This window comes from Delphinus delphis, chromosome 1 (genome assembly GCF_949987515.2).
Source record: "Delphinus delphis chromosome 1, mDelDel1.2, whole genome shotgun sequence".
Lineage (NCBI taxonomy): Eukaryota > Metazoa > Chordata > Mammalia > Artiodactyla > Delphinidae > Delphinus > Delphinus delphis.
In genome coordinates, this window is record NC_082683.1 from 115,989,966 (window position 1) to 116,016,713 (window position 26,748).

General features: G+C 45.3%; 1 protein-coding gene and 1 long non-coding RNA gene across 2 annotated transcripts; both read right to left on the minus strand.

Annotated features, from left to right (window-relative positions):
• Positions 1 to 118: 118 nt before the first annotated feature.
• On the minus strand, positions 119 to 25,324 carry F11R (F11 receptor). Its single transcript, XM_060032693.1, has 10 exons — positions 25,142 to 25,324; positions 6,970 to 7,038; positions 6,696 to 6,803; positions 6,362 to 6,508; positions 5,867 to 6,069; positions 5,589 to 5,691; positions 5,343 to 5,450; positions 5,101 to 5,113; positions 4,745 to 4,793; positions 119 to 4,608 (listed from the first exon to the last, which is right to left on the minus strand). Exons 1-10 carry the CDS (start codon positions 25,203 to 25,205, stop codon positions 4,573 to 4,575), a joined length of 900 nt encoding a protein of 299 aa, XP_059888676.1. The 5' UTR covers positions 25,206 to 25,324; the 3' UTR covers positions 119 to 4,572.
• LOC132438484 (uncharacterized) lies at positions 12,396 to 16,399 on the minus strand. Its single transcript, XR_009522200.1, has 2 exons — positions 16,272 to 16,399; positions 12,396 to 12,763 (listed from the first exon to the last, which is right to left on the minus strand). It is a non-coding gene; the product is annotated as an uncharacterized lncRNA (long non-coding RNA).
• Positions 25,325 to 26,748: the final 1,424 nt, after the last annotated feature.

Sequence of the window (26,748 nt, forward strand, 5' to 3'; positions counted from 1 at the left end):
AAAAAGAACTGTGGGCTGACTCATATGACAACTTCTTTTTGAAAGGGCTATTTTATCGTGAAGATTATGAGTTTGGAGGAACTAAGGTGATTGGCAGTGGAAAGAATCAGACCATGTGAAATTCCTTAAAAATTTATTGACAAATAACTTTGTCTATGTTACACATAATTTTTTTTAAAAAACCTTTTAAAAAATAAATAAAAAATAAAAACACCTTAGTAGGGGACTTCCCTGGTGGTGCAGTGGTTAAGAATCCGCCTGCCAATGCAGGGGACACGGGTTCAAGCCCTGGCCCGGGAAGATCCCAAATGCCATGGAGCAACAAAGCCCGTGTGCCACAACTACTGAGCCTGTGCTCTAGAACCCACGAGCCACAACTACTGAGCCTGTGCACCACAACTCCTGAAGCCCGCGTGCCTAGAGCCCATGCTCCGCAAGAAGGCACTGCAATGAGAAGCCCACACACCGCAACGAAGAGTAGCCCCCGCTCGCCACAACTAGAGAAAGCCCACGTGCAGCCACGAAGACCCAAGGCAGCCAAAAAAAAAAAAAAAAATTTGTAAGTCAAAAAAAAAAAAATATCTAGCCATTTATTTGAAGTTTGTCAACTCCTGGCCTAGAATATCCAGTTTGGAAGCAGTTATGGACAGCTCTTATAATGTGAGGTACTGTAAAGTGCTTTACAGATCTTGTCTCATTTAATTCTAAAAATTTCATAGGGTGGGTATTATCACCAATTTTTTAGATGACAAAACTGAGACCCAGAGAGAAAAATTTGCCAACATCGCAGAAGGTGGAATCAAACAAGGTCTGCCTGACTCCAAAACTGCTATTCTTTCTTCCATACAGCACCTCCTCCTTGAAGCTCTGAAGGGCACATTCTGAATTATAACCAGTCTTCTTAGACATCATCCATCGGTCCTAATTTTCTGCCTTGGGACCATCCACCCAGTAATCTTCAAATATCTAATTTTGTCTTGTCTGATTCTTTGATTCTCTGGGCTTGACACTGATCCTTTTATTAAGCTTCTAGATGGCTTCTAGTTTTAAGTCCCTTCACCACCCAGATCACTTTCTATGAACATATTCTAGTTTGTCTATAATCATCTTAAAGTTTGACATCTAAAATAGAACTTGATACAAGGGTTTAGTACCATCAGCAAAGAGTATCCCTCTGGTTCTAGACATTCTACATCCTTCCAAATTTATACATGAAGAATTGGTTGTGGGAGCCCAAAGGCAGAATCTTAACACTTATTACCACTGAACTTCACCTTCTTAAATGGAGTTTATCATTCCTGCCTACTGAGATCTTTTTGACTTCTCATTTTGCAAGCTGATGGAGTTGTTGTTCTACCTCCTTGCCATCCACAAATATGCATGCCTTGTTTTTCATTTAGGTCACTGGCAAAAATGCAGCGATGTTATCCTTCATTCCAGAAGGTGGCGCTCATAGGCCCTCCATTTTACCAAGAGCTTCATAATTGCTTGTCTCACTGTCCTGTAGATACTGTTGGGGTAGTCACAGTTCAGAGAAAACCCCAGGTGGACACCACTACTTTCAATGTCCTCTCCTAATTCCCACATACCTACCTCTACAGGGAAAGTTAACTTCTATCTCCAGCTCCTCCTCCAGCAGGGTCACTGTGAGAAGGACATATGCTATCCAGTCTCTCCCCAGCTGTCTTGAATCCCAGATCTACTACTTGCCTAGTACTGGTTGTGTGAACATGGGCAGGTTCCGGAGCATTTCTGTGCCTCTTTTCCCCATCTGTGAAATGGGGATAGTAGTAATACCCAGTAAGGAAGTTAGTGGATGCTAGTAATTATTCAACAAGTTACTGGGCAATTCCCTGGTGGTCCAGTAGTTAGGACTCGGGGTTTTCACTGCCATGGGCCCAGGCAGGGTTCAATCTCTGGTTGGGAAACTAAGATCCCACAAGCTGTGCAGCGCGGCCAAAAGGAAAAAAAAAAAATTACTTCCGTCAAAAAAAGTTCCATTTCATATTAGATTTTTACAGCTAGTACCAAAGAAGGGATAATAAATTGGAAGAGCTACAAAATTCGAGATTTTTTTTTCTTAAAGTGCAAGTTGTACTTTTTCTTCATTTATCTCCTTTACTAAGCTGTCCCCATGCCCCCATAGAACATACTGTCCTGTCATTCAGAAATGGACCAACCCCATTTCCCACTTTCCCCTCCCCTGGCCTTGATCTGCAGATCCTGTTGAGACAGGGACAACAAATACATCCTTCATGTCCAATCATTTTATCCCTAATCAGGGTGGCTTCATGTCTAAAACACTAATCTCTAGGGATTACCCTGTTCCTCAAGCCCTAAGTCTCCTTTTAATGTAGGAAATGTCCATTTGAAGCATTCCCATTCGAGTACAGGCCAATGGTAAGTTAAACTGAAATCGAACTACCAGACTATTTAGAAGGATATCCCTAATCTCTTTCTTAAAAAGACTACAGGAAAAAAAAAAAAGACTACAGGTAAGATTTTTGAATGTTCAAGTCACTTTGGGGGTCCCAATTCTTTTAAGCTAAAACTTCAGGATTAAACTCAATGTGAAAAATAAACATTTATTACAAAAATTAGTTGTAACATTCTAAAATGAAAGCAGACGAGGTGTTTTCCAACTCAAGGGACTGTTGTAAGCTGGAGCGGTAAAGTCCAAGGCTGGTAAATAACTGACTTATACTCCTCACAAGTCGTGACCTAGGGAGTGAAGAGCCATTTGCTTCAGGCTTGCAGGCACAATGATTCACCTCTGCTTCCCTGTGGCCTTTTCTCCACATCCCTCCCACCCTGTCCCCCAGCAATGATACAAAACTGAAACGTACTTCAGAAACCTCATTCTTACTGAACCGTTTCGCAATCTCTACTTTTATTGCCTAATTAGATTCTATTTCCATATGGAAAGCTTATTTTTTATTGGTGCGTGACGATACGATTTGGTTTTTGTTTTTCCTTCTGGATCCTTGATGAAAAGAAAACTCAGTTCTGTGATGGACTGTCAGATGAGGGAACAGAACATGGCAAAGTGGCGTTCAGTATCCTCCACAGAAATTAGCAAAATCAATCCTAGGAGACCCCTTATTTGCCCTCTTGCTAGTTAATAAATAGACTGGGGCTGCTGGGGTAGAGGGAGAAACAGATGTAAGGGCAAAGAAGGGTCAAGATGGTGGGCAGGACTACCCTGCTCGCTCCTGCTCTCCTTACACCTACCCCCTAAATAGAGAAGTAGGACTACTTTAAACTACTACTAAAGGAGTGATTCTGAGAATGATTTGAGAAATCCTGCCTCACGCTCTGGGGCTGCTTTTCCTGTAGCCTCAGGGAAGTATATTAGTGCATCTGGCTGACAGAGGTGGCAGGGTGGGCATTTCTCCTCTCACTGGGTGGATCAGGCCAAGTAGAACCCAGAGTACACCATCACTTCACCCGGGGTGCCCTTCTCCTGCCACAAGAGGACTCTGGAAATGAGGGTCCAACGTCTGCCTTGAAGGCAGGAACCAGGAAGGGGTGGGACAGTGAGCTAGGGAGCAGCCCAGGTTGCTAGGAAGCCGGGCTTTGGGGATTTTCTTGTTTGTACTAAGAAGGAGCCTAGGTATTTCATTTCTCCCATTCCCACAGTACAATCTCACCAAAGAGCTAAGAAGCCCTCCAACACACACTCAATTTCAGTATACAATTGATACCACACACACACACACACACAGACACACACACACACAGACACACACACGTGCTCAGCAGAGCTGACTACTACACAAATTCCCACAACCCTGCAGACACATCTTAAAAGTGTGGGTCCAGTTGTTCCAGCCAAGGGAAGGGTGATGGCTTGAGCTACCAGCTCCAGCTTTCTTTTCTGTAGATCAGTGGTTTAAAAACTCTTCTGCTCCGTGTGCCCTGAAAGCTTACTATGATCTCCACAACCAAAGCTCTTGTTTTCTCCACAAACATAGTTGCTGTCAGTCTGCTTGTGTTCAGAAAGAGGACGGTGCAGGAGGACCCCATGGCGCTTCCGGCGGGAAGACAGAAGAAAGTGGGCTGCAGAGGCAGAAGAGACTTGACGTCGTCACCACACAACCATTTCAGCTGCTCCAGTCTCCAGTCCCCACTCTAGAACAGCTGGTACCGGTCCTCAGTACGGCAAGAAAGCACCAAGGAACCAAGCTCCAGATCCCTCCCTATGTGAGGACCGCTGCGCGCAGGGGGCAGTGAGCGCCCCGCCACCCTCGCAGTCTCCTTGGAAGGGAACTCAGCAGGCATCAGTCAGGACTTCTGTCTGATCCCTCGTAGGGACGGGGGATGGGGGAAAAGAGCGTTAAACAAGTCCCAGGCCACTCAGCAGTGGTGGGAAAGGAAGGGAGGCAGGAAGGTAGAAGGTGCACATGGCAGACATTATTTAAAAAACACATCCTAACTAAGATAAAAGTGAGGGCCCCTGTGGGGGCTAGAAGACAAATAAGGCATCCCGTGAAAATACAGACATCAGGGGCCAGAGTCTGGTAGCACCTGAGTAAGGCAAGCACAGAGGACGGGAGATGAGCTGGACCAGGGTCACACCAAGAATGATGAGGTCTGTCTGAATTCCCCCTGGAGAAATAAAACATTCGCGTCAACTCTCTACAGTCTTCTTTAGCTGATAATCCCCTGAATACATATAAACACAGTCTGGAAACCCCTCACTCCAGCCAGGAGGACCTCCCCATCCCAGGGCAGGCATACTCACATCTCTTCGAGCAGTGGGCTGGCTGTAAATCACCTTCTTATTCGAGGTCCTGCGGACAAGTCAGAAGATGGAGACGCTCAGTCCCCTAGTCCCTCTCCTTAACCTCTGCTTGTTAACTTTAGAGGCCGGGACTGAGAACTTAACGGAAGCACAGAGTTCTCGGTAGGGAGGTTTGGGTGCAGGGAGAAAGGACAAGCACAGGACCATAGTGGATAGGGCTAGAAATCCAGATGTTTTTTCCCTACCAGGCTCGTTGCCTTCCCCTCCAACCCCTTCCCCCGGGGAACATCTCAGCTTCAAACCGTATACATCCATGTACTCAGCCTTAGAGAGCTCTAGGACAGCAGCTCACTCACCCTTTCTTTGCTCCTGAAAGACAAGAAATGGGACCATGAGTGTCAGCAGGGTAGAAGACAGCATGGCACAGGAAGATGGGGGACCTAGCGTGTGGCCCTGAGATACGGGTGACCGGTGCTCGCTGGGAGGTAACCCCAACACACACGGGGCTCAGTATCAGGTCAGTACTCAGGTGGCACCCAAGAACCAGGCCCTGAAATGGGGATGATACAAAGGAGAGCCTTTGAGGTCAAATACTTACTGTCAAAGTAGCCTCGGTTATAGGCGAACCAGATGCCAAAAATCAAGACTCCAAGGAGAATGAGTGTTACAAGGACAGCTGCCACGATGCCCCCTACATTCAGCTCCACTATGGGACACAAATGAGAGGTCAGGCACCCGAAACCTCATTCATGGTATTGCCAACATTGCCAAAGCCAGGACGGAGAGCAGACCCCAAACCCCACCCTGGGGTCTGAGCCCAAGCCCCAGCCACGCCCTCACTCACCAGCATCCATGTGCACAGTGTCTGACTTCATGGGTGGCCCGAACCCATTCTGCGCCTCACAAGTATAATCTCCAGCATCAGAGGCCGACACGGGGTCAAAGATCTGGAGGGCAGAAGATGAATTGGCTTCCTGCTTGAAGAAGCCAAGTACCTGTCTTTTATGTCTCCTGATCCTAATGCCAAGGTTACCTTGTTGCTCGCCCTTCTTCCCCACTTTCGGGGGTTCTATAACCCTGCGACCCCCTCATACACATCTTTTACCCTGACCCCGTCCGTACCAGCTCCCCTGTCTTATGGTTCAGGGTATAGGAAGAGTTGCTGAAAGCACGGTTGTTCTTGGGTTCCGTAGGCATCGGTACCCCATCCTTGAACCAAAAGTATTCAGAAGGTGGGGAACCATCTGTCTCTGAGCAGGTCAGCACTGCTCGGGTCCCGATGGTAGCAGAGGCGGGGACACTGATTGTAGGCTTGGATGGAGGCACTGGGGAGGGAGAGAAGGTACTTGTCACAAGAGCAGGACGGCTGCCTGAAGGCCAAGTAGCATGACACTCCCATCCATGAGCTCTAGCCTTCCTTCCTTACTATGCCCTTAGTTTCCCCCTAACCAGGGGCTCGTACTTCTCTGACAGCACCAGGACTCTGAACACCCCCCTCCCCAGCCCCACCGCCACGAGCATTTTCACCATCAGCGAGCTCCAAAGCTTAGCAGAGCCTGCTAAGGGTTTAGGGAAGCAATTGATTGCAAGCCCACACAGAAGACCCGTGGCACGTACCAAGCACAATGAGCTCGACAGTGACTTCCCCATAGGTGTTGCCGCCTTCGTCAGAGACCATACAAGTGTACATCCCCGTGTCTTTCCGGGTCACAGAATGGAAGGTGATGCCACTGTCCGAAAAAGTAACTCGGTCCTCATAGGAAGCTACCAGGACAGAGGAAGCAGGGGCAGAGTGAGCTGGAAAGCTAAGAGAAGCTGGTGACGGTGGCACCCAAGGCACAGGGGGCTCTCTTCTTCCCCCAGGAAAGGCGACAGGAAGGCCCTGGGGACTTCAGCCCCAGGGTGAGCCCCCTGCAACCTAGGCAGCCAGCACGGAGGTGGAGCGACTCACCTGTGATCTTGTTGTTATAGCAAACGAGGCTGGTGATGTCGCCATGGGCAAACTTCCACTCCACGCGGGGAGAGGAGAAGCCGGAGTAGGAGCAGGACAACTTGGCAGCTACAGACAGGATCAAAGTGAGTGGCAGGAAGAAACAGCAGTAAATGGAGAAGCTGGGGAAATGGCCCCAAACCACAGTCTGGGCTGGATGTTCCCCAGGGGTCTGCACCTGCTCACCTCCCTTCCCTCCAACTCCCGCCACCCTCCACAGCCCCTCCCAACTCACGTTTATTCTCAGCAACTCGGACTACTGGTTCAGAAGTTTGCACTGCACCCCTGCCCAATGCCAGTGAGCCTGAGAAGAAGAAGAGAGGTGGGTCCATCAGGAGTGGACAGAGGAATGCTGTGGAGAGGGAAGAGGAGTCCCAGCTGATGGGCATCTAGGGCTGGGACTCTCCATGCTGAGATTCCAAGGTCAAGGGTTTCAAGAGATTCACGTGCCTCTCGGATCTCACACTTTCTCACCAATATTCTAAATATCTTTTAAAAATGTTTTTTGCTACAATTGCAGGCTAATACTTGTTTTAATCAATGGAAATAAAAGATTTCCTTCTAATGCAATTTCTTTATTTAAAAAAATTTTTCCCTGGGCTTCCCTGGTGGCGCAGTGGGCGAGAGTCCTCCTGCCGATGCCGGGGACGCGGGTTCGTGCCCTGGTCCGGGAAGATCCCACATGCCGCGGAGCGGCTGGGCCCGTGAGCCATGGCCGCTGAGCCTGCGCGTCTGGAGCCTGTGGTCCGCAACGGGAGAGGCCACAACAGTGAGAGGCCCGCGTACCGCAAAAAAAAAAAAAAAAAAAAAAAAAATTTCCCTCTGTGACTCCCAATAATCTAATCAGATTCCTCCTAGTCCAAGAGCAGCTTTCTAAATGACATTTCATGGTTCAGAGAAAGCTTCTCAGCAAATAATTACAGTCACTTGTCAGACAATCCTGGCAGGAAGCCAGCAAAGCTGGAGGCAAGGGAGGGAAGAAAGGGATAATAATAATACATTTGTAGGGCCTTTTGTGCTTTTTAAAGTGTTTTCACATACAATTATATCATTTGATCCTTGAAACAAGCATGACAGATCAGCAGGACAAACATTATCATCCCAGTGTTACATGAGGAACTAAAGTAAAGAAATGTGCCTAAGATCACACAGCGGGTTCTGGACCAGAAGTGGGCTCAGATCATCTCATTAGAATCTCCTTCTGCCCAATGGAGAAGAGAAGGAAAATGTGGTGTGTGGTGGAGGTGGAGAGAGGAGGTGAGGAGAGGCAAGGCTAATTAAATAACATGGTGGGAGAGAGGCAGCTGGGCTCACAGGAGGGGCCCACACATCCCAAAATAAGCACCAGTGCCAGAGGATTCTAGGATGGTGTGATATAGTTACCAACCTGCACGTACACAATTACTCTCATTCATGTTTTCAAAGCTCAAACTCATGAAGGCTGCTTTATTCATAGCTTTAAGTCAAAGTCCTGTCTTCTTTAGATAAATGCAAGTATACTTTTTCATTATTAAATTACCCAAGTAACTGAATATGGTCTCTTGACCCTGAACCTCCCTTTTCTTATCTGAAACATGATGGGTTTGAACTAGATGTTCTCTGAAATCATTTAGGTTCATTTTCTTTTTCTTGTTTCTTTCTTTTCTTTCTTTTTTTTTTAAAAACCTGAAAGATTAAGTGGGGGGCTTCCCTGGTGGCGCAGTGGTTAAGAATCCACCTGCCAATACAGGGGACACGGGTTTGAGCCCTGGTGTGGGAAGATCCCACATGCCGTGCAGCAACTAAGCCCACGAGCCACAACTACTGAGCCTGCGTTCTAGAGCCTGCGTGCCACAACTACTGAAGCCCGCGCGCCTACAGCCTGTGCTCCGCAAGAAGAGAAGCCCCCGCACCGCAACAAAGACCAGCCCCAGCTCGCTGCAATTAGAGAAAAGCCCGCAGGCAGCAGTGAAGACCCAACACAGCCGTACATACATACATACTTACATACATAAATAAATAAATAGAAAAAATAAAAGATTAAGTGGCTGATCCAAGTTTTCATAGCTAGGAAATGGCAGAGCTGAGATTAGCATACAGGTCTCTCCTATACCTCTTTTTTTCCCTTATTATACCATACTTTTATACACCATGCTGCTTTTCAGAAAAGCCACTAGTGTAATGGAGGCAAACTATGTACTAAAATATGATTCTTTTAAAAGTCAGGTCCATTTTATCTAGAAATTATTTCTAATCATATTACTTTGTATATTTGGCATTATATTTCAAAGTCAAATCTATAATCAGATGTAATAACAGATACAGAAATTAACCCAAATAGTCTTCACTAAATTGAAAACTGAGGACATGGAAGTCTCTAGGTCTCATCAAGAACGCTGACAATTAAATGCTTTGATTTTTTGCCCAAGTCAACTTTCTCTGCTTTGATGATGGGAACTTTGTTTTTTTAAGATTCTCGAATTTTACAATTTGCTACCTGTGATGTACACCGAGATGTGCAAACCAGATCTCTCTTCAGGAATGAAGGACTTTTTGTCTCAGCTGCTGGGACTGCTGCCAGAAGAAGGCCTGCAGCCATCAGCCCTCTCTGAGGATACCCAGAACACTGCCTTGCCCAGGGCCATGCCTCCTACCAGGCGGCAACAGGGTCAGGGCACCGGCATCCAATGCCTGATCAATGAGAGGGGGGGTCGTTCCCTGGTGACCTAGTGGTTAGGATTCTGGGCTTTCATTGCCATGGCCAAGGTTCAAACCTGGCCAGGGAACTGAGATTGAGTAAGTTCCACGGCCAAAAAAAAAAAAGGAACCAGCAAGAACTGACTTTTGGAAATTTCCCTGGTGGTTCGGTGGTTAAGACTCCATGCGTGCTTCTACTGCTGGGGGCTCGGGTTCGATCCCTGGTTGGGGAACTAAGATCCAATGTGCCACGTGGGACAAAAAAAAAGGGAGGGAGGACACATATAAAGTCCCATCTCAAAAAAAAAAAAAAGTCCCATCTCTATCTCCCCAACTCCCCACCTTGGGACAACACTGAAGGGCTATTTCTGCTTCAAAGGTCCCTGTGCAGTAAGCTGAGGCCTTGTTGGGACTACAATGCAACTCAACTTTTCCCTCTGCCCGGTCCTGCTTCCATAGGTGTGGATCCCAAGAACACTCCCTAATAAATGTCTTGGTACAATAATTGACATCTCAGAGTCAGTTTCCCAAGAACCCAACCTATGACACCACCCAAACGAAGAACAGCTTGTAATTAAACTAAAAACTAGCCTTTGAAATAAAGGGCTGCCCAAAAGAAAATAAATAAATAAATCACAGCATATGAATTTGATGATTGTTTCTGCCTCACTTCTAACTTCAGCTGAAGTTCTTTTTTTTTTTTTTAAAGAAGATGTCGGGGGTAGGAGTTTATTAATTAATTTATTTATTTTGGCTGTGTTGGGTCTTCATTTCTGTGCGGGGGCTTTCTCTAGCTGTGGCAAGCGGGGGCCACTCTTCATCGCGGTGCGCGGGCCTCTCACTATCGCGGGCTCTCTTGTTGTGGAGCACAGGCTCCAGACGCGCAGCCTCAGTAGTTGTGGCTCACGGGCCTAGTTGCTCCGTGGCATGTGGGACCTTCCCAGACCAGGGCTCGAACCCGTGTCCCCTGCATTGGCAGGCAGATTCTCAACCACTGCGCCACCGCGGAAGCCCTGAAGTTCATTTTTGAGTCCTCTCAGATTATCAGATCTAAAACATGTGCAGGAATGACATCACCACATATATACACAAACATATTGGGCAACTGGCATCTTCCCCTTCTCATTAATTCTGACTGCTATTACCTAGTCCAGGCTTCTCTCCTCTTGCTTAAAATACAGGGCCCTTCACCTCAGGGCCTTCTCACCTTCCTCTGATGCAGGACTGTTGATGTCTGCCTGTGGCCTGACTGCAATACTCAAAACTCTCCTGTGGCTGCGTCTCACACCATGAGTTAAGTTCAGCCTCTGCACCATGTCCTTCCTTCCTAGTGACCCCAGGACACCTCAGACATCCTGATCCACGTTCCCCTTCTTGTTCCTGAACAAGCCTCTGGATCCAGACTGCCTGCATTCAAATCCCAGCTCTGTTACTTATAATCTGTGTGACCCAGGCAAGCCACTTAGTCACTTTGAACCTCAGTTTGCCCACTTGTATAATGGGGATAATAAGAATTTCTATGTCAAAGGGCTGTTGTTGAGAGTTAAACAAGCTAATACAAATAAAGTGCTTACAAGAGTGTCTGACCAACAGGAAGCACCAAATAAGTATTATGTGTTATTATTCTCATCATCTGCCCATAGGTCTTTCTGTATATACTTCTTTTTCTGACTTCAAAGTTTTCTTCAGTAATACATATAAATATATATAAATACTGCCGGAAAAATGCTTACATTCCAGCCCACTAAACCATCTCTCCTCTATCACTGTAATTGCCTTGGAAAGACTAACTCTTTTCTAGAGCTTCCCTGGTGGTGCAGTGGTTGAAAGTCCGCCTGCCGATGCAGGGTACGCGGGTTCGTGCCCCGGTCTGGGAAGATCCCACGTGCCGCGGAGCGGCTGGGCCCGTGAGCCACGGCCGCTGGGCCTGCGCGTCCAGAGCCTGTGCTCCGCAATGGGAGAGGCCGCGGCAGTGAGAGGCCCGCGTACCGCAAACCATGCGCCACAACTACTGAGCCTGCGCTCAAGCCCGTGCTCTGCAACAAGAGAAGCCACCTGCGCACCGCAAGGAAGAGTAGACCCCTCTCGCCACAACTAAAGAAAGCCCGAGTGCAGCAACGAAGACCCAATGCAGCCAAAATACATAAATAAATAATTTATTTTTTAAAAAAAGACTCTTTTCTAGAACCATCATGTATAGAGCAGCAGAGCTGAGGGTTTTCTCTCACAACACCCACAATTTCCCCATCCATTCTCCTCATCTATTTTATATGTTCCCTTACCTCATCACGACCTCCCTTTTGCACTTAACCTTGGACCTATACTTGGCATACTGTACATACAAATGTCCTACTAGTTAACATGGTAAACCAAAACAGAAGGAAATTTCACCTTTTCCATTGTGATGTTTAATTTACTCCATGTTCACAACAAGAAAAACTACAAAGTCAAAGGCATCAATAGATTTTTTGGAAGGTGCATGGTGAGAGGCCTTGTGGAGCGCGAAGGTGCTGCTATCCAGTGGGGCTGGCATGACCACTGTGGGCTCGGCAAATGAAGCTCCTGAAATTCCAGACAACGTGGGAGACTGGCTTCGGGGAGTCTACCGCTTTGCCACCGATAGAAATGACTTCTGGAGGAACTTTTTTTTTTTTAATTAATTAATGTATTTATTTTATTTTTGGCTGTGTTGGGTTTTCGCTGCTGCACATGGGCTTTCTCTAGTTGTGGTGAGTGCTGGTTTCTTACTGCGGTGACTTCTTTTGTTGTGGAGCACGGGCTCCAGGTGCACAGGCTTCAGTAGTTGTGGCACGTGGGCTCAGTAGTTGTGGCTCGTGGGCTCTAGAGCACAGGCTCAGTAGCTGTGGCACACGGGCTTAGTTGCTCCACAGCAGGTGGGATCTTCCTGGACCAGGGTTTGAACCTGTGTCCCGTGCATTGGCAGGCGGATTCTTAACCACTGTGCCACCAGGGAAGCCTCTTCCAGAGGAACTTGATCCTTAATTTGGGACTCTTTGCTGCCGGAGTTTGGCTGGCCAGGAATTTGAGTGACATTGACTTAATGGCACCTCAGCCTGGGGTGTAGCCGTAAAGATACATGGAACCCCTGTGTTGTACTCGAACCTTCCATAAACAGAGCCTCCAATCTGTGACCATCACAAGACTTGCCCTGATGGCAGCTGAAGTTTGATTCAGATGGGCTTTCCCTGCTTGATTTCCTTTTCTTTGCTGAGTCCACTCAGAACACCCTTCTCTGGTCAGCAGGCAGGCTTCAGCTAAAGTGTTGTCCTCTGTTCTGTAAAGTTCTGTACATAGTTCCAAAGTTTCTGCAGGGGATGATCTTTGCTCTTGTCCTGAGGAAAAATCTAATGGTATTTCAACAAATAAAGACTGTACACAAAGACAAAAAAAATAGACTTTTTGGCCCTTTCATGTACAGAAAACCTTCACTCAATCTTACACCCCTCTCTAGTGACAATCCTTTCCTCCCTTTCTCTCTCAACTTCTTAAAGAAGTAGTCTACACACACTGTTTCCAGCCCAACATACACATTCACTGCTCAACCTACTGCAATATGTCTTTGGCTCTCACTTTGAAACTAAAATGGATTTTACTAAGGTCACCAATCGTATTCCTCAATTCTAAGATACCCTGATTATAAGATATAACATCAATTTAATAATAGCTTCTTGGGGAAACATCATATTAAATATGTACATGGGCTGTAAGTCACATCCCAATTTCCAAAACATTAAAGTAGTCTTATAATTAAAGATATCCAGTATTTGCTTTTTCAGTTACCTCCTGTGGCCTTTGTGAGATGTTTGACCCTACTAACCACTTGCCTCCTCAAGCTACTCCACCCCCTTGGTTTCTGCGTTCAGTCCTTCTGGTCCTCCCTCCACCTCAGGGTTATCTTATTCGCCTTCTTGAACTTTGCTTCCTCTGTCCATCCCTTAATATTAGTAATCCCCAGCATTCCATGTTGTGCCCTTTCTCCTCTCCATATTCTCTCTAGGAAATCTCTAATACACAACATTCCTCTACACCAATGTATGGCCAGCTCCAGATACTACCTCTTGCCTGAGCTGCAGACTCCTATTGCTGTGCCTCCTGACGGTTCTACTTGGACTTCACACACACCCTCCTGCAATCTCACACTGCTCATCATTTCCCACTACCTCTCGCTTCCCCTCCTCTCTCCAGGTTGGTGGTATCACCATTTACTTGGTCACTCACTCTAGAACCTTTTAAGCCATCACCATCTTTCCTTCACTCTTGTCCAACACCAAGCATTACAATGTCATCTCCCAAGTCTCCCTCAAATTTGGCCCCTCCTCTCCACAGACCCACTGCCACTTTTTAGTACCATCGTCATCTGAAGAATTGCATTTGGTCTCTCAATAGGTTTCTCTGCCTTGTTTAATTTTGACCTACTCACATCCCTCCTCCACCTCACTGCTAGAGAAAGAGTTGACATTTATTGAGCACTTACTATATTATATGCCAGGCACTGCTATAAGCACATCACATGGATTTAATTCCTACAACAACCTTAGGAGTTGGGTGATACTGTTATTATCACCTCTGTTTTCTACATGGGGAAACTGAGGCCCAGAGCAGTTAAGTGGTGGTACAGCTTCAAATCAAGGCAGTCCAATTCCAGAGACTGGGCTACACTATACAGCCTTCTAAAAAGTGCAAATCTAACGCTTGCTTCAAGCTTCCAACGATTCCACATTACCTGTAAGATAAAATCCAAATTCTTCAGCCAGGCAAGAGTTCTAGCACCAACCGACCTGGTGATAAGTTTATCATCTTCACCACACTCCCTATTCTTGCAATTTACCCTCCAGCAATACAAAACTACTTACAATTCCCAGCAAAGACGTGCAGTTTCACAACCTCTGCCTTTGCTTATGCTATTCCTGTTATACGGAACACCCTGTCCCCTCTTTCTCCACCTGGTCAGCAGGTATTCAAACACATTACTTTGCGGGAAATGACTTACCCCACCCCCAATTCTCACCACAGACAAGTTAAGGTCTCTTTCCTTGGCTTCCACTACCCCATGCAAAACACTGTCAAAGCACTTCCCACATTATAATGACATCATCTATGCGCCTATATCTCTCCCTTATCAGGCAGTAAACAACCAAAGGAGCAGGGATAATGTGTTAATCTACCATTCTGAGTTCTCAGCACTTAGCACAATGCCTGGTACAAACTGACACTGAACAACATAGAGCCTTAACAAATTAGGTCAGAGCAGACCATTCGCTATAACATCTACTTGTTAAGGTTTATCTACAAAGATAAGCCCATTTTTCAAATTGGCAGATGGGGCACACACAAATAAAGAAAAAATAAACTTGGGACTTCCCTGGTGGTCCAGTGGGTAAGACTCCACGCTCCCAATGCAGGGGGCCTGGGTTCGATCCCTGGTCGGGGAACTAGACCTTGCATGCATGCCGCTGCTGAGAGTCTGCATGCTGCAACTAAGAAGTCTGCACGCCACAAGCAAGAAGTCTTCACGTCACAAATAAGACTTGGCACAACCAAAATAAATAAATATTTTTAAAAAGAAGAAGAAAAAACAAACTTGATTCAAACCCAATCTTTAAAAAATTTTAATACTAGCAACAGTGGGTTTTTTTAATGTTTAGTTCTCAGAAGAAAAAAAAGAGCGTTCCATTAATCTTTCTTTTAATTTAGCTTCACAATTTAAGAATTAAGTGTTTTTAATTTGCTTCACAGTTATGAAACAGAATTAAAGTTCTCTGCACATGAGTGCTTTCCACCTGCCATTTTGCAAAAGGGCCTCATTTCTGCACCTGGGCTGCAGTGTGTCTGTAGGTGTCTGCATGCACAACAGTAGAGGCTGGTTTCTCACAACCAGTAGAAGTGTGCAGAGCCAATGCAATGCAAGGTCTGCACACATTTTAGACCTTCTAATGCAAGGTCTAAAATGGGCGGAGGGGGGAAATGGGGAAAAGATGTGAATCCATTTACAACACCCCCATTTCTTTTATGATCACAAAAGCAACCCAAGGAGACACCTGGCTAGATCACTGCTCTTTCTGCAGAATCTTCAAAATGGTTCATGGTTTTTACAGATTGAATTGTATTCCCTCAAAATTCATATATGAAAGCCCTAACCCCCAGTACTTCTGAGAGTGACTGCATTTGGAGACAAGCCCTTTAATGATGTAATTAAGTTACAGTGAGGACCTTAGGACATGTCCTAATCCAATCTGATTGGTGTCCTTCTACAAAGAGACACCAAGGGTGCTCAGGCATAGAGGGGATGACCATGTGAAGAGGCAGCAAGAGGGCTACCATTGTAACCAAGGAGAGGCTTCAGAGGAAACCATCCCTCCAGCACCATGATCTTGGACTTCTGGGCTCCAGAACTGTGAGAAGATAAATTAGTGTTGTTCAAGCCACCAGTCTTTGGTATTTTGTCATGGCATCCCAAGCAGACCAACACAAAGGTTTAAATTGGGCATCAGCTGTGGACATTCTGGTTGAATCTTCACTCAAGTATGCACAGTGAAAGAATCAATATTCTGCACAGAAAAGGAAATCACCAACAAAATGAAAAGGTAACCTAGAGAATAGGAAAAAATATTTGCAACTAACTTATCTGACAAAGGGTTAATATCCAAAATGTGTAAAGAACTCATACAATTCAATAGCAAAAAAACCTAAACAATCTGTTTTAAAAATTGTCAGAGGATCTGCATAGGCATTTTTCCAAAGAAGACATACAGATGGCCAATAGGTACATGAAAAGATGCTCAACATCATTAATTATCAGGGAAATGCAAATCAAAACCACAATGAGATATCACCTCACACCTGTTAGAATGGCTATTATCAAAAAGACAAGAAATAGGGAATTCCCTGGTGGTCCAGTGGTTAGCGCTCCATGCTTCCACCGCAGGGGGCACGGCTTCGATCCCTGGTCAGAGAACTAAGATCCCATGATGCGCAGCACGGCCAAAAAAAAAAAAAGACAAGAAATAATAATTGTTGGTGAGGATGTGGAGAAAAGGGAACGCTCATGCAAAGCTCATGTTGGTGGGAATGTAAATGGATACAACCACTGTAGAAAACAGTATGGAGGGTCCTTACAAAGTTAAATATAGAACTATCATATGATCCAGCAATTCCACTTATGGGTGATATTTATCCAAAGAAAATGAAAACACTAACTCAAAATGCTACATGCAGCCCCCTGTTCACTGCAGTATTACTTACAACAGCCAAAATAGGGAAATATCTTGAGTGTCCATCAATGGATGAATGGATAAAGATGTGGTGTGTATATATATATATATATATATATATATATATATATATATACACACACACACACACATATACGATGGAATATCATTCAGCCATAAAGAAGAATGAAATCTTGCCATTTGTGACAACAGGGATGGACCTTAAGGGCATTATGCTAAGTGAATTAAGTCAAACAGAGGAAGTCCAATACCACAGGATCTCACTTATATGTGGGATCAAAAACAAACAAACAAAAAAACCCCAAGCTTACAGATACAGAAAACAGATTGGGTGATTGCCAGAGGTGAGGAGTGGGCGGTTGGGAGGCAAAATGGGTGAAGAGGATCAAAAAGTACTAACTTCCAGTTATAAAATAGATAAGTCGGGGCTTCCCTGGTGGTGCAGTGGTTGAGAGTCTGCCGGCCGATGCAGGGGACACGGGTTCGTACCCCGGTCCGGGAAGATCCCACATGCCGCGGAGCGGCTGGGCCCATGAGCCATGGCCGCTGAGCCTGTGCATCTGGAGCCTGTGCTCCGCAACGGGAGAGGCCACAGCAGTGAGAGGCCCGCGTACCGCAGAAACAAAACAAAACAAAAAATTGATAAGTCATGGAGATATAACGGGCAGCGTGGTGACTATAGTGAATAATACTGTATTGCATATTTACAAGTTGCTAAGAGAGTAGACCTTAAAAGTTCTCATCACAAAAAAAAAAAAGTTCTCATCACAAGGAAAAAAATTCTGTAATCATGTATGGTGATAGATGTACATTTACTGTGGTGATCATTCTTCAATAACTATAAATATATATTATTATGTTGTATACGAAACTAAAATAATGTTGTATGCAAAATATACCTCAATAAAATAATTTTTTAAAAAATCAACAGAATTCTTGAAGACTTCTGCAAGGTTTGTCCTATACTTTTAATTAATTATATCCAAATTCTAGACACATGTTACTGAGCATGACCAAATGAATAAAATAATAGCAGCTAACATTTCTTTTTTTTCTTCTTTTTTTTTTTTTTGCGGTACGCAGGCCTCTCACTGTTGTGGCCTCTCCCGTTGCGGACCACAGGCTCTGAACGCGCAGGCTCAGCGGCCATGCATGGCTCACGGGCCCAGCCGCTCCGTGGCATGTGGGATCCTCCCGGACCGGGTCACAAACCCGTGTCCCCTGCATCGGCAGGCGGACTCTCAACCACTGCGCCACCAGGGAAGCCCCATCAGCTAACATTTGTTGAATACTATGTACCAGATACTCTTCTGAGCCCTTTACAGGTTTAATTCATTTAATCCTTGTAATAATGCTATGAAATAAATATTATTATTGCTCCCATCTTACATGTGAGTTAATCGGGGCACAGAACTGAAGAAGTTTGCTCAAGTTCACAAAGCTAGTAGGAGGCAGAGCTAGGATTCTAACCCAGGTAATCTGGCTCCATGGTATGATACATTACACAACTATGTAAAACAAAAACAAATAAAAATAACCATATTGCCATCGCAAAGGTCAAGGTAAATCAATTTGTTCAGGCATAGAAATATGTCCAAAATGTAAAAACAATATGTAGAACATGACCCTATTTTTACAAATAATAAAAATAACCCGAATATACACATAAAGGAATCTCGAAGAATAGACACCAAACACTGGACAGTGCATATTATCTGAGAGATGAGAATACAGGCAGCTTTTCTCTTCTATGTTCTACATTTGTGTAATAAACAAGTATGTATTAAGTGTTTTAATTTAAAGAAAAAAGAGTGGCAAGGGGAATAAAAAGGGAAAAAATAATAAAGATCACAAGAGGCAAAGAAAAATAAAACAAAGCAAGAAAGGAGAGGCAAAAACAAAGGCAAAAAGAAAGGAAGGATGATAAAGAATAACAGGAAATACCCAAATACTGACACACCAGGAAGCACAGAATGATTAAATAAGACTTTAAAGGTGAAATGAAGTAACAGATGAGTAAGAAATAGACTATTACACTATCAAGATTCTGTATGTGAGTCTGATAAACTTCAAGGAGAGAAAAAGGCAGGAAGAAATGAGAGCACATGCATTGTCTCATTAAAAACCCTGTGAGGAGGGAAAAAAAAGAAAAGAAAAAAAAACCCTGGGAAGACAAGTACTATTGTTATCATCCCATTTTATAGATGAGAACATTGAGGCTTAGCACAGTTGCCCCAAATCACACAGCTGCAAACAAGGTGGGAATCTTAACCCAAGTCTGCCTAACTCTGAGTCTCCAAAACTACTGCACTACACAGCATCTTCAGCAGAGCAGCAAGGAAACACCATTCATACTTCAAGATCCTGTTCCAGTGTGCCTTGATGCATAATGCCTTCCCCCAATCAAAATTAATCTCTCTCCAACTTCTAGGAATATAGCCTAAGAAAATAAAATAATTAAAGGTAAGCTTAAAGATGTATGTTCAAGGACAATTTAATGTATTTCGTACAGCAAAGAAAAAAAAAACCCTAAACGCTCAACAAAAGGTGAACAGTTAATTACAGGATAGCCATACAGTAGAATACTATAGAAGGGATTTTGTTTAAAGTGTACTTTGCTCAAAAAAAAAAAAAAAAAATACAGTCAGGACATGTTACCACCATACCAGGGCATATAGATGTTCCTATCCTCTCTGTCATAGAACATAGTCACCTACCTCATTTAAAACTAGTATTCAGTCATTAATAATCTAAATGAGAAGGGATCTATAACACAGTTTTGTTTTTTCCCACTGTAACTCCTACATAATCTGACAAACCGGCCACAGCTCCAAGTAGCATTAGTACACAGTTTGGTTTAAACATTGATGTCTATGGATTTCTGTTGAGCTGGTGTGACCCTCATCAATTTCTGCCCACAGAGCCAAGACTTAAGGAAAAGTCAGTGACACCAAACGGCCATTTTATTTTTTCTGATATATTTTGCACAGGTCATCTCTACCACACATTTATTCATAGTGGAAAGACTAGAATAAAACCAGCAATCAGTGTTTCTCTCTAGATAATAGGATGACATGTGATTTTACTTTCTCTATATCCCTCTGTTTTCCCATTATTCCACATTGAACATCTATTATTTCTTAATAAAAAATTTATCATTTTAAAAAGTAACTATTTCCTTCTATGCTCCCCAAACATTTCGTGCTTCGATGACAGCCCCTGACGCACGGTGCTCTGTATTCTACTTAGTCAATATATGTCTGTAGTTCCTTGAGAACAGAGAAACCAAATTATGTTTGTATCCTCCCCCGTTCCTAGCACTGTTTTGCCGCTTTGAAGCAATGCTGTGATGAGAAGGTGGTCACAGAGGGTGGAGGCATCCAGACATCTGACAGAACCCACCAACAACCCTCCCTTGTACACGCAGGTCAAACCCACAACAGAAAAGCTACTTCCTTCTGCTGCTTTACTAAGAAATCTTTGTTTTCTCTATGCATCCTGTTAATTATTAGAATTTTCCTTAAGTTGTTTTCGTGCAATGAGTTTGTTTTGATCCATTTAAAAACAAACAAACAAAGGAAGGAAAAGGAGGGTAGCCAGCCAGCCAGCCAAGCTAGTCTCTGGTTTTCTCTAAGAATTCATCCAAATTTCCCCTCTACGCAGATGAGCCTCATAGGACACTCCCACTGTAAGGGAGCTAGAGCCTCGGAATCGGGAAGATAAGCCAAAGCCTTAAAAAGCCCCCAGCTACAGTGTGTTCACAACGTGGGCTAATTGTTACAATACCTGACTCCCCTCAGAGCTTCTTGATAGCAGATGTTATTCACTTTTTATCCCTAATCTCTAGCACAGTGCTCATAACATAGTAAACACCAATGTTTATTGGATTAACAAATGAATTTGACATTGCAATACAATTAGAACCCGGACCCAGGGCTACCACCCCTGGTTTGCACTTTCCTTCCCACCGCTCACCCTGTAGAGACTGAAGTCACTCCTGGGGTTTGGGGTGGGACAGATAAGGAATGCGTGGGCAAGAGGAAGGCTCTGTGAGCCCAACAACAGGCTGGGCTAAGTCTAAACAGCCAGGCTTGGCTGTACTTTCAGTAACGTCGTTCAACTGGCAAGGCCCTCTGAGGATGGTGGAAAGTGGTGATGGCAGTGTAGGACAGGAGAGCTTTCACACCATTGCTCCCTCCTGCCCTCTCTCAGCAGAATTTCCAGTTCTACCTGCTCAGCTCTCCTCCCCCACCCATCTCCCCATTACAAAGGAAGGCTCTGCGTGCCTGCCCAGGGCTCACTCCAGGGGGCCTGGCATCAAACTTCCTGCCAACCAGCTGCTTCCTCCTGTCCTACACATTGTAAAACAAATGACACCAGGCAGACTTTAGACAGAAACTCTGCTTATCAGGGAGTCCCAGGCAGATGAACTCTGAGTTTTCAATGCCTGGAAAACTCCAGTATGTATCCACTCACATTACCTCTCACAACCCCCTGACAGCACTGAAACCTCTTCCACAATTACGTTTGACAAGTGGCATCCAGATCTTCCCTGAACCTCTAGAGGAAGCAGGTCTGAGTTTAGAGATTCCCCAAGGTCTTTCCTCAATGCTAACAGATGTGAAAAACAAGCCCCATCGTTTCCTAATCTCTCACATAAAATGTATATAGCTTTTAAATCTGTCTTTGATCAGGAGTGTCAGCCACTTCTGAGTCGGCAGAACAGACGCCCCTTGACCCAGAGGACTTGGGGAGGAGGGCGGGGGAGGGGGTGGAATATTCTAATGGCCAAGGCCACACCACCAATATGAAAAGATCTCCAGGGTATATTAAATGAAATAAACAAGATACAGGATGGAATACAATGAATATAGTGTGCCTCTTTTTGTGTAAGAAAAGGGAAAAGAAAGAAATATATATTTATATATACTGATATTTGTATAACAAAACACTGGAAAGATGTATAGGAAACTGGGGGAGATATGGAGTGAACAGGAACAGGGTGGGAGTGATAACCCCACTCTTTTATATCATTTTGATTCTCGTACCACATTAACCTCTTCTAAATACATAAACTTTGGGGCTTCCCTGGTGGCGCAGTGGTTGACAGTCCACCTGCCGATGCAGGGGACATGGGTTCGTGCCCCGGTCTGGGAATCCCACATGCCGCGGAGCGGCTGGGCCGGTGAGCGATGGCCGCTGAGCCTGTGCTCCGCAACGGGAGAGGCCACAACAGTGAGAGGCCCGCGTACCGCAAAAAAAAAAAATAAATAAACTTTGTTTTTTTAATTACAGCAGCTCCACCCTAAGCCAAAACTAGGTTGGAGACTCCAGGCAAGCCCAGATCACAAAGAAACTGAAGAGAAATATCATAGAGTGAAAAGTGTTCTGGAGCCAGGAGGGAAAGACTAAGACACTGGAATTCCACTACCACTCACTTCCTAGTTCCAACTTGCTGTGTCACTAGTTTCTAGGTTCTGGTTTCAAGGGAACGATTCTTTCCTGGGAGTAATTTCAACCCCCCAGTAGAGAGAGGGGAAAGAAGGAGTGACTCACCAACCTACAGTTTGAGGTAAATCTAACCCTGAACAGCAAAACTAGAAAGGCAGAAACATCAGTACAAAAGAAACACCGGGACTCACAGACTGACCCAGCAGTTCCTCCCTCCTGGAATGTTTCAGTGGGGACACTACATGAAGTAAGAGGTGTGTGTGCAAACACCAGGATTCCAGCCTAGGTTTCCTCTTTCTCGTCTGCAGTTACACCAAAAAGTCATCCTAGGCACACACCACCCTGCTAAGCAGAAATGCCTCTTCCTGCCTGGGAGATAGCTGGAAACTTTTCTAAGCACAGGCTCTCTACAGGGAGGGAGACTAGTACTCTCTGTCACCAGTTTTACTTTTCCCAGGCCCAGTTCTCCCAGTGTTTAGTCTCCAGCCCTGTCTCAGTAGGCTCAGGCCTTCCTCTCCACTAGGTTCCCCAGGCTGGGGTTGGACCTTTGCTTGATCCTTTCTTCTTCCTCCCAGATGGCAGAGCCCACATGAGGAGCAACCCTGGAGGGAGGAGGGAGAACATGCAGGAACCCTATATATGCTTCCAGTATCCCAAGGGCAGAGGACAGACTAGACGCCCAAGAAAGCCCCTACTTTTTCACTCTCGCCTTTTGGAATCTAGCAGGGTCTCTCCCTGCTTCCTTTGACCTGCTCTACTATAGGCAGCCTCCTTTCATCCTCACAAAATCCAAAGGGGATAAAAGCTGCCCGATAATAATCATTTCATGTATATGTAATGTAGCCATTATCCCAGTTGATCCTCAGGACAAGATTAGGACAAGTATTATTACTCCCGTTTTACAGATGAAAAGACTGAGTTACTAGCCTAAGATCACAAATAAGGCAGAAAGCCAAGCCAGAACCCAGGTGGGATGACCTGGCTGCTATCCCCAACCTCATTGTACTAACCAAATTGCTCCCCCCAGGTCTAGCCCTATTTACATGTGACAAGGTCAGTTCCTCCATCTCCTGGACTTGTTACTTTCTAGGATCCACTGTCCTATCAAGCTAATACCACATCATCTCAAGCTCCCTCTAAACCACTGTTTCTTGATTCCCTGAACAGACTAGAGGACACTCCCAAGCTCAGAAGGGTGATACCACAACTCTTTCAGTGTCAGTATGTGATTATTATAGAAAATGAGGGGGAGAGAAAAGAAAAAGGAAAGAGGAGAAGGATGCAGCTCTAGGAAGCTTATAAGCCTGACAAATACTGTCACAAATAGTTACTGACTCAGAAACTTCTAGGTTGGGGGTGGGGAGTACTGGTACAGCACAAGTGTTGGCAAAGTGTTTAGTACTGACTACCACACAGAACCAAAAAATGACCATGGGTGTCACTAGCAGTTCTAAGATACAGACACAAGTAAATGGGGAAGAAGGGGAGGAAAAGAATGGAAACTGAAGAAAAGGGGGAAATGGAGGAATAGAATGAAAGGGAGAAGTGAGAAAAGAAAGAATCTAGTGGGAAAGAAAAATTGAAAAAGGTAGGTAAGATAGTGGACTCTGGAGCAGTAACCCAAACTGATGTTTTGATATCCTGGTTCCTGTGCCACAGGGTGCCTGAGACGCTGGAGCCAGGAGTGGGAAAAGGAGAAGTCAGTCAGGAGACTTTGGTTCCAGTCCCAGGTCCTTTTGTCAATCTGGAAAAGTCATTTCCCCTCTTTGTACCTGTTTCCTTATCTGTACAATAGGGAGAGGATTCGACTTGTCACTGGTCCAGTCCACCCCAAATGTTAATGTTTTTGTAATAAGGGACAAAGGAGTAGTCAATTCATCTGCCTTAAGACACCCTTCAAACTAAGCAAAGTGAATTACCTTATAACTGCTAATACTGATCATAATTGTTCATTTCTTTTATTTCCTAAAACATGGATGTTGAGGGGGAAATGGAGAATCTTACAGATCCCCTACTGACACAACTATCTACAGAAGCACACACACAGACACTCAAGAATCAGACAGATAAGTGTGCAGGTGCTGACACAGGTAGACTAAGGCACAAACCACACACTCGGCCGGGCACAAGCATAACTATAGACGGAGGCCTGCCCCAACAAGTGAGTCTCATTGTTCCACAGGAAAGGGAGTTTACAAAGGAAACAAAAACTCTCAAACAAGGCCAGGGGGGAGGGCAGAGTTCTGGCTCTGAGAAGGAACCAGCCAACCAAAAGCCAGGACCTCCCCCTGCGAATAGTCACTCAGTCAACAACATTTATTAAGGACTCTGGAAGTAGTTATTCTAGAAAGGAACTTCGAATGCTGTGTTCTGAGAAATTTTAGGTTTCAATTTTATTTCTTTTTTTTTTCTCCAGATTTTGCACCTAGACACTTTTCCCAGAGCAACAATGGCAACCCCAAAATCCGGGGAAAGCTAAAGAAACCCTTCAGCAACAGCCAGGGAAAGAAACTTCCGCCCCACCCCACCTCCATTAGATTTTCTCTGAGGACCCTTAAGTAGCAGAGCATCCAGGGGCCAAGGGAGTCAGGGTACGAGAGGCTTCCGACTTCTCTCGGGTTGTTCTCGGTTGTTGGATGCGTGTTGGAGGGGCAGGATGGCCCCCTTCCCAGGTGTGTAATCCCGGCTGGGCAGGGCCCTCGCGCCCACCGGCCCTCACCAGTAAGTGAGGATGAAGGAAGGGGGAACCAACCTCTCCCCGTTATTTCTGGTGAACGTGCGGAAAGGCAGCTCCGGATGTAAGAGGAGGGGTCATTATTCACCAGTGTGGGGGAGGGGAGCCAGCCACTCACCAGGGTAAGGGGGACGGGAAAGAAGAGGGACGAGCCAGGGGCGGAAAGAGGACTAGGAGGGTGAGGCGGACTGGTTTCTGAACCCCTCCCCTCCCGCGGACAAGAGGTGTGGGGAGCGCCTCCCTCCAACCTCTGACCAGACCCACAGATTCCTCCAAAAGCTCCAGGAACTTACACAGGATCATCGATGTGAAGAGAAGCAACTGTTTCCTCCCGACTTTCGCCTTTGTCCCCAACATGATCAAGATCCCGATACGACAGTAGTCGCCGGAGCCCGGGAACAGACACAGCTTCGCCCAACAGGAGCGCGGGGACTAAACTCCAGCCGCCAGGTTGAACCCAGCCCAGCCCTTCCCTTCACGCCCGATTGGTCGACGCCCCGCCTCTGCACATTCCGATTGGTGGAAGAAGCCGCCGCTCCACTGAGTGATTCACCGTCGCCAGGTGCAACTCCGCCCACTACTCCCCTCTAGGGCTGACTGGCGCCTTTCCAAGACCAAGCCGCCCCTGATTGGGCCAGGACACTGTCGCGTAAGGAGACCCAGACCTCACCTTCTGCAGGTGAGGACACTGTGATTGGGCGGCGTTCCTGAAGTAGGGACTTTCTGACTGGCTAGGTTTTGAGTTGGAGCTGGAAGATTAGAGGAATACTTTAAAGGAGGTGGTAGGGAAGGTAGTCGTACTGTGGGACTCGAGAGAGACAGACCTGAGTTCTTTTGTTTGTTTGTTCGAATGTAAATTGCTGGGTGCTGCAGAAACCTTGGTCCCGTCCTTTGGCAAGTGAAAACCACATGTATTAATATGCAAGGGTTGGGGGAGAAGACCAGGAGACAGGTGGGGAATGATATGTTGACACTACCCCCCAAACTGTGTTTCCTCTGTCCACTCCATTCGCAGCATTCAAGGCTGCGCTGAGAGGAGAAAAGGGAAAAGGAGCGCTCAATTCAATAGTGGGAAAAGCAGAATCACATTACCAAACAAACCCAGATAATACAAACTGACCTACAGACGCTCTATAAACATCACTGAGTGACTGTGGATATGTCCTTTACATTTGTTTAATCAGTCAGCAGAGCTCTGCATTTCAGAATTACTTATCTTCTCACTAACAGTTGGGTGCTGACTAAACCCTCTTTCTATAGGCTATGTTGATACTCAAGCTTTCTGTTAATATTTATACTGTTACATCATTTTTAATTGAAACTCGTGCTCAACACCTTTACTATTTCTAGTTTCTATGTTATAATGATTTTATTTTGTAATCTTAGTATATCCACGTTGCCTGTGGGAAAACTTCCTGAGCCTTATCTCACTGCAAGTAAGAGGTCCACACTTGTATCCAAAGCAGTGGTATTCTTTGACCTCTTGCTTCTTTCACCTTTGTTCTCATTCCTTTGGGCCAAAAGTCTACTTCTGGTTTCACCCAACTTAAAGCAATGTTTATCAAGCACCTATTGGGTACTGTGGGGGAATACAAATAAATATAAACCGCAATCCCTGACTTCAAATGGCTTACAATCTACTTCCAAGACTAATACAGGAAAGAGGACAATATGTAACCAAAAGAGAAACTTTGTATTACTAAATTGAAACAAATATTTGGGTGCCTGCCACTTGGAAAGCTCTGTTCTTTACCCTCAAGGGAATTTAAACTCTTGGAGAGAGAGACATACATGAAATTAAGTCAGAGAGTAAAGAGGAGCAGAGAGAAGAGCTTAGAGAGTCACTCTGGGCTGTGATTGTCAGAGAAAATTTTATGATCGGGGAACTTGAGCAGGGGTT

Bases quoted from the DNA above. Each gene is read 5' to 3' on its own strand.
- F11R (XM_060032693.1), bottom strand. From the start codon at position 25,205: ATGTTGGGGACAAAGGCGAAAGTCGGGAGGAAACAGTTGCTTCTCTTC. The intron at 5,692-5,866 runs GTACGGACGGGG...TCTGCCCTCCAG, and splicing joins ACCATAAGACAGGGGAGCTG to ATCTTTGACCCCGTGTCGGC. The intron at 5,451-5,588 runs GTGAGTGAGGGC...TGTGTCCCATAG, and splicing joins CACTGTGCACATGGATGCTG to TGGAGCTGAATGTAGGGGGC.